Source organism: Lucilia sericata, unplaced genomic scaffold (assembly GCF_015586225.1).
Source record: "Lucilia sericata isolate MDLA Ls3-8-SP2 unplaced genomic scaffold, ASM1558622v1 Contig001471F_arrow, whole genome shotgun sequence".
Taxonomy (NCBI): domain Eukaryota; kingdom Metazoa; phylum Arthropoda; class Insecta; order Diptera; family Calliphoridae; genus Lucilia; species Lucilia sericata.
Window position 1 is genome coordinate 111,289 of NW_023995399.1, and position 7,592 is coordinate 118,880.

General features: G+C 28.5%; 1 protein-coding gene across 2 annotated transcripts; it reads right to left on the minus strand.

Moving 5' to 3' along the window:
• Positions 1–754: 754 nt before the first annotated feature.
• Positions 755–6,989, minus strand: LOC119611520 (ADP-ribosylation factor 6). 2 transcript variants are annotated; one of them, XM_037967135.1, is made up of 5 exons: positions 6,545–6,989; positions 4,465–4,588; positions 4,186–4,341; positions 3,883–4,029; positions 755–1,266 (listed from the first exon to the last, which is right to left on the minus strand). In XM_037967135.1, exons 2-5 carry the CDS (start codon positions 4,544–4,546, stop codon positions 1,124–1,126), a joined length of 528 nt encoding a protein of 175 aa, XP_037823063.1. In that variant the 5' UTR covers positions 4,547–4,588; positions 6,545–6,989; the 3' UTR covers positions 755–1,123. The 2 variants fall into 2 exon arrangements, with proteins under 2 accessions (XP_037823063.1, XP_037823062.1); XM_037967134.1 differs by having other exon boundaries at positions 6,580–6,987.
• Between the last annotated feature and the right edge of the window lie 603 nt (positions 6,990–7,592).

Genomic DNA, 7,592 nt, shown 5'->3' on the forward strand with positions numbered 1-7,592 from the left:
ATCAGATTATATTCCTAAAGTTTTCATCAATATCATTTAAATTGTTATGATATAATAAAAACGAAATTATTATAACATGTTTATTAATATAGTTATTTAATAAATACCTTTTATCAGAAATCAATACCGAACGAAATTATAATAATTTTCCTTATTAAGCTTCTTACATTGGCAGTTAACATTTTCATCCTAATGTTTGTAAATAAATAACACTCTTTTGTAATAAAAAATCATTTTGCAAAATTCTTAAATGCTTTTTTTTAATTGTTTTATTCAATCAATGTGAATAGTTTATTTTTTCTTCTTTTTTTGATGCTTGTTGATTCTTTATGTTTTTCTTGTTTTCTTGTTTTTTTTTTTTGTATTTTATTTTATTACATACATTATTTGTTGGTTTGTTTTGTTTTTCTTACTAATTTTAAATTTATTTTAATATTTATATATGATCAATTAATTAATTTAAATTAATTACTTGTTTTTGTTTGCTTTTTTTCTTTTTTTAAGGACTCGTTAACAAGTCGTTATTTAAAAAAACTTAAAGTTTACATCTAAACAAAAAAAATAATAGATAATAATTAATAAAAAGGTAAATAATAATTAATAATATTTACTATATTTATATATATTAATAATATATGCATATACTTTTAGTTTCTGTTTAGGATTTATTCCGTATTAAATCCTTTGCTTTTTAAACATAATTGAGGGAAAGGAGGTTGTTTAACATTTGCCTGTTTTCAAACTATTGTTTTGAGTAAGTGATTTCGTTTTGTTTTGTTTTTTTTTTTTTTTAATAATATTTTACAAATATATCTTAAATGCTAAAAAAACATGTTTGTGGTATTTTTAGAATTCCTTTGTTTCTTTCGTGTTGGATTATTATAAATTTATTAATTTTATTTTGTTTTCACTAAATTGTTTTACTTGAATTTTGTTAAATAATAATTAAGATTTGATTTTCTTTTTTGTATTTTCTGTTAAGATGTATTTTTCTTTCAAGAATTTCTCCTTTTGTTTAAATTCAAATAAAATTTGCATACAATAAATATTGTTGTGTGATTTTTTTATCGGGGGTTAATATATATTTTGTTTTGTTTATTTTTGAGTTTCAATTAAATTATTCTCATAACTTATGATTGGAGGTAAGCCACGTAAGGCCTTCATATAAGCCATCACCAGTTGTTGCACAGGAAGGTTGCACATACCAGTTGCGATCTCGTATTCTAGTTAAGCCTAATTTTTCTTGAATCTCATGAGGTTTCATTGCTAAAATAAGAAGAAAACAAAATTATTCAAATATGTACATATAGACTAGACTAGTATTTTCCGTAGACTATAGAAGAGACTTTAGATTAGGTTATGGACTAGACTATAGACTAAACTATAAACTAGACTATAGACTAGACTATAGACAAGACTAAAGACTAGACTATAGACTAGACTATAGACTAGACTATAGACAAGACTAAGACTAGACTAGACTAGACTATAGACTAGACTATAGACTAGACTATAGACTAGACTATAGACTAGACTATAGACTAGACTATAGACTAGACTATAGACTAGACTATAGACTAGACTATAGACTAGACTATAGACTAGACTATAGACTAGACTATAGACTAGACAATAGACTAGACTATAGACTAGCCTATAGACTATACTATAGACTAGACTATAGACCAGACCATAGACTAGACTATAGACTAGAATATAGACTAGGCAATAGTCTAGACTATAGACTAGGCTATAGACTAGACTATATAATAGACTATGGACTAGATTATAGACTAGATTATAGACTAGACTATAGACTAGACTATAGACTAGACTATAGACTAGACTATAGACTAGACTATAGACTAGACTATAGACTAGACTATAGACTAGACTATAGACTAGACTATAGACTAGACTATAGACTAGACTATAGACTAGACTATAGACTAGACTATAGACTAGACTATAGACTAGACTATAGACTAGACTATAGACTAGACTATAGACTAGACTATAGACTAGACTATAGACTAGACTATAGACTAGACTATAGACTAGACTATAGACTAGACTATAGACTAGACTATAGACTAGACTATAGACTAGACTATAGACTAGACTATAGACTAGACTATAGACTAGACTATAGTATAGACTAGATTATAGACTAGACTATAGACTAGACAATAAACTAGACTATAGACTAGACTATAGACTAGACTATAGACTAGACTATAGACTAGATTATAGACTAGACTATAGACTAGACTATAGACTAGACTATAGACTAGACTATAGACTAGACTATAGACTAGACTATAGACTAGACTATAGACTAGACTATAGACTAGACTATAGACTAGACTATAGACTAGACTATAGACTAGACTATAGACTAGACTATAGACTAGACTATAGACTAGACTATAGACTAGACTATAGGCTAGACTATAGGCTAGACTATAGACTAGACTATAGACTAGACTATAGACTAGACTATAGACTAGACTATAGACTAGACTATAGACTAGACTAGACTATAGACTAGACTAGACTATAGACTAGACTAGACTATAGACTAGACTAGACTATAGACTAGACTAGACTAGATATAGACTCGACTAGAACTATAGAATAGACAGACTATAGACTAGGACTATAGACTCGCTATGACTAGAATATAGATAGACTAAGACTAGACTATAGTACTAGACTATAGACTAGACTATACGACTAGACATAGACTAGACTTAGATAGACTATTAGACTAGGCTATGACTAACTAGAGACTAGGACTATCGATAGACTATAGACTAGACTAGACTATAGATAGACTCGACTATAGACTAGACTAGACTATGACTAGACTAGACTATCGACTAGACTATCGACTAGATATAGGACTATAGGACTAGACTAGACTAGACTAGACTAGACTCGGACGACTAGACTAGAATAGACTAGACTAGCCTTATACAAGACTAGACTCTAGACTAGGATATAGACTAGACTATAGGATAGACTATAGACAGGATATAGACTAGACTTATAGACTAGACTATAGACTAGACTATAGGGACTAGACTATAGACTAGACTATAGACTAGACTATAGACTAGACTATAGACTAGACTATAGACTAGACTATAGACTAGACTATATACTAGACTATAGACTAGATAAGACTAGACTATAGACTAGACTATAGACTAGACTATAGACTAGACTATAGACTAGACTATAGACTAGACTATAGACTAGACTATAGACTAGACTATAGACTAGACTATAGACTAGACTATAGGCTAGACTATAGACTAGACTACAGACTAGACTATAGACTAGACTATAAACTAAACTAGACTAGACTATAGATTATACTATAGACTAACCTATAAACTTGCGATAGACTAGACGATAGACTAGACTATAGACTAGACTATAGACTAGACTATAGACTAGACTATAGACTAGACTATAGACTAGACTATAGACTATAGACTAGACTATAGACTAGACTATAGACTAGACTATAGGCTAGACTATAGACTAGACTACAGACTAGACTATAGACTAGACTATAAACTAAACTAGACTAGACTATAGATTATACTATAGACTAACCTATAAACTTGGCGATAGACTAGACGATAGACTAGACTATAGACTAGACTATAGACTAGACTATAGACTAGACTATTGACTAGACTATAGACTAGACTATAGACTAGACTATAGACTAGACTATAGACTAGACTATAGACTAGACTATAGGCTAGACTATAGGAAGGATAGTTAGCATCTCATTTTTCATTATGTATAAGGCCGTTAGAGTTTAATGTTTATTTTCATTTAGAAACAATAAATTATTTTACTCACCATCCGCTAAATCTTGTTTATTAGCAAATATTAATATAATGGCATCTCTCATTTCTCTATCATTTATAATTCGATGTAGTTCTGTCCGAGCCTCGTCAATACGATCCCGATCTGCACAATCCACTACAAATATTAGACCTTGTGTGCCTACAAATGATTAAAAAAAATAATCAGTCAAACAGGAAAATAATTTTCAATGAAAAAATAAAATAAATATTGAAAACTGATCTTGATAAGAAAAGTGTAAAATAGTTTTGTAATAAATTGCATGAATTAACAATCGTCAATGAAAATACTAATTACCGGTATAATAATGCCGCCATAATGGCCTTATCTTATCTTGTCCACCAACATCCCAGACATTGAATTTGACATTTTTATAGGTGACTGTTTCTACATTGAACCCCACAGTGGGTATTGTTGTTACAGATTGACCTAATTTTAATTTGTATAAAATTGCTGATGTTAAGAAATCAAACAGAAAAAAAAGAAAGAAAAAAACATAAACGGATGCCATAAATTAATGTGTTTTAGTGATATACTTGTACAAAAGAAAGTAGAAAATGTTTTTATATTGCTTACTTGTTTTGCCTGCTGCATCCAGTCCCAACATTAAAATGCGCATTTCTTTGTTACCAAAAATTTTTGAAAGTAGTTTCCCCATTTCGACAACGACAATGATGCATCAATGGAGTTCAATTGAAAACTGGAAATAGAAATAAAACACATAAGTTGTTATGAAAAATTCTTATAGCAAATGCAAAATGAGAAATCAAGTAGTATTGAATGTAGAAATAGTTTTTTTAATATAATAGTATTATTTAGTGATTTATGATTAAAATTGGTAAACAGCTTTCTAGGATTTTCTATGCACTTTTTAGTGTGAAGAACTTTGAACGGCAAATTGTTATAAAAGATTTTGGTATATTTATCTTTTTCAGTTTTATTTAGAATACTAGTAACGGGTGGTAATTACAAATTTTAGGGCTCGGATTATAATCCTTGCTAATTCAAATTACCACAGAAACGAATCGTAACTTCTAGTATTGAATTATGAATAAACTTCAAGCATAAACTGCAAGGAACCCTAATAAAATATAACCGGATTATTTTCCGATAATAAATAGGTACCTACAATTACCAAAACATATAATGGAATAAAACTTCCGTAAAATTTTGTCTAACATTTTGCTTGTTTCAGATCGACCAGCATTATAAATCCTAATTTAAGTCTCGTGATTCGTTAGCAACTACATTAGTAACCAATCTACTTCGAAATGATTTGAAAGGGAAATATAATTAAATTTGTTTATCAATTTTAAATGTATATAAAATAAAATATTAGAAAGAAAATTGCTTAGATTTCGATCAATACTGTTAGATTTGTATTTTAGAAAAATAACAAGTAATTTAACTTAAACTAAAAATAATTAAAAATAGCCCTAAACGAACAATAGTAATGTAAAGGAAATCATTGAACCATCTACATTTTGTCAAATATTAAATTGTTTTATTAATAAAATCGATTTTTATGGCTTATTTAGCCAAAAACATTTGAGGGTGTTAAATTGGGCATTTTGTCAAAAGATAAAAAAAACTTGAAATAAAATCAATATTTAACACTAAATTATGCATTTCAAGTGCAAAATAATGATTCCTATAAAACACGTATCAATTTTGTAGGTCAATGAATTATCATTAAAGTTTTTTTTTTTTTATTTTTGTAAAAAGACATTTCTCTTCGTGTTTACATTCACTCACTTTCAACAATTCATCTCTAGATTTTATTGAATCTTATAATACTGGTACATACAACAATAACAACAAAATGTAAAAAACAACATAAACTGGATTTGTTGTTAACCAACCGTAAACATTACAACATATTGCTGTTGTTGTTATTATTAGTTTATACGATTACTTTAAACAAACAAAAAAAAAACTACAAAACAAAATGAGCATAAAGTAATAGGAAATGAATAGTATAGAAGACATAGAAGAGAATGAGAGAGTATGAATGATGGATGAATGATTGAATGAATAAATAAACACACAAAACTTGGGGCGTGATCATCACCACACAACCGTCATCAATGACAGTTTTATTTTTCATCGTTTTTTTGTTGTTAATTACAACAATAATGAAAAAAGCCACTACAAATAATAAATACAAGAATGACAGCGAAAACTAAAATATGCAAAATATACAAAAACGCGTTGTTCAATTCCACACAAAACTCAAAACGAATGCTATGCTGGAACTCAGTCATTAACATTCTGCTATCAGAAAACCTTTTCCGGCATTCCATTGCTTTAGTTTAAAAAGTTTTAAGAACTCAGTCTTTTAGTTTTTTTTTTCGTATTGTTTTATCAGTCGTTCAAGGCAATTAATATTTGTTTTTTTTTCGTTTCTTGTTTTAGGCGTTGTACTATCAAAAAAAAAAAAAAAACACATACACAAACAGTAAATAAATCTCTAATTTGGCTTTAAAATAAAATTAAATTAACTAACAAAAACCAACAAAAACACAAATTATACAATAACTTCTTTTGTGGTATTTTATAGTTTTTTCGTTTTTTTTCTCTTTGGTCAACATAATCACTTTTGTAGCTTTTTGTTTGAAGCTAAAGCTAGACATTTTTTTGTTTAAATTTCATTTACAATTTATCATCAACATCATCAGTTGTAATGCAAACCTTGGCAAACACTTGGATTTACACGTCACACACACCGCCGCCACAACAATTTAGATTTCTTCTACGTTTCCTCACAGCCGCTGCCACACTTTTTTTTACTTGGAATTCACTGCAGTCATGCATAGGTTTACTTCTCTTCTTTTATTTGTCTTTTCGATTTTTTTTTTTCTATTTTCCTTAATATCTATCAACCGTTTTTTCACTATTATTGCGTTTTTCTATTATTAAACTTTAATTAATTGTGGCTTTTTGGCAAACTTCATTTCATATATCCACAGAAAAAGCGAAAAACTCGAATGTTATAAAACAAAATTACTCATTTCTCAATCAGAACGAAGATGAATTTTTTATTTTAATCGAAGGCAGAGGAATAACAATGATGCTATACAATGAACTTTTATAACCGAGTGTTCTAAAAGTGCGTACACAGGGTGTCGTCATATTGGGAAAAATATGTTAATGTTGCCAGAAAATGTCAATTTTAGTACGAATTTTACATGTGAACAGAGTTGATATTACTGGCATGTTGTCGTGTCATGCTTGCATGATAGTGATGATAATAAATATTTAAGAAAAATTAAAGAAATGGAAAAATTATTACTAAATTTAGCAGTGGTTTTTATATTGAAAAAGTTAATAGTAAACCATTGTTCAAAAATTTTTTATAGTAAAACAATGTCGATATTTTTGAACTACCTTTATGTTCGGTTTTCTTCACTTTTTAGCATGTTTTGTTTGCCCGGATTTCAGTCGCATACAAAATGCAATTTTTTATTTTTTTTATAACTTTAAAACTGTAAAATGGAAAAAGAAACTCTTTTGGAATTCTACAACAATTTGCATTTTAATTTATAATTGTGAAAAAAGAACCAAAAAATCACCGTAGCTTAGACCTTTTCTAAGAAGGGTATACATATATACATAAGTTTGTCGTTCCGTTTAAAATTTCTACAATATAATTTTCTGACCCTAAATATGTGTAATATATTCGGGAAATTTGACTCAAAATTCAA

What these genes read in the sequence shown, in the direction of transcription:
- LOC119611520 (XM_037967135.1), bottom strand. Translation starts at nt 4,546, where the DNA reads ATGGGGAAACTACTTTCAAAAATTTTTGGTAACAAAGAAATGCGCATT. An exon ending in ATGGCGGCATTATTATACCG is followed by an intron (nt 4,030 to 4,185) that starts GTAATTAGTATT and finishes AATCATTTGTAG; the next exon opens with GCACACAAGGTCTAATATTT. An exon ending in TAAACAAGATTTAGCGGATG is followed by an intron (nt 1,267 to 3,882) that starts GTGAGTAAAATA and finishes TTCTTATTTTAG; the next exon opens with CAATGAAACCTCATGAGATT.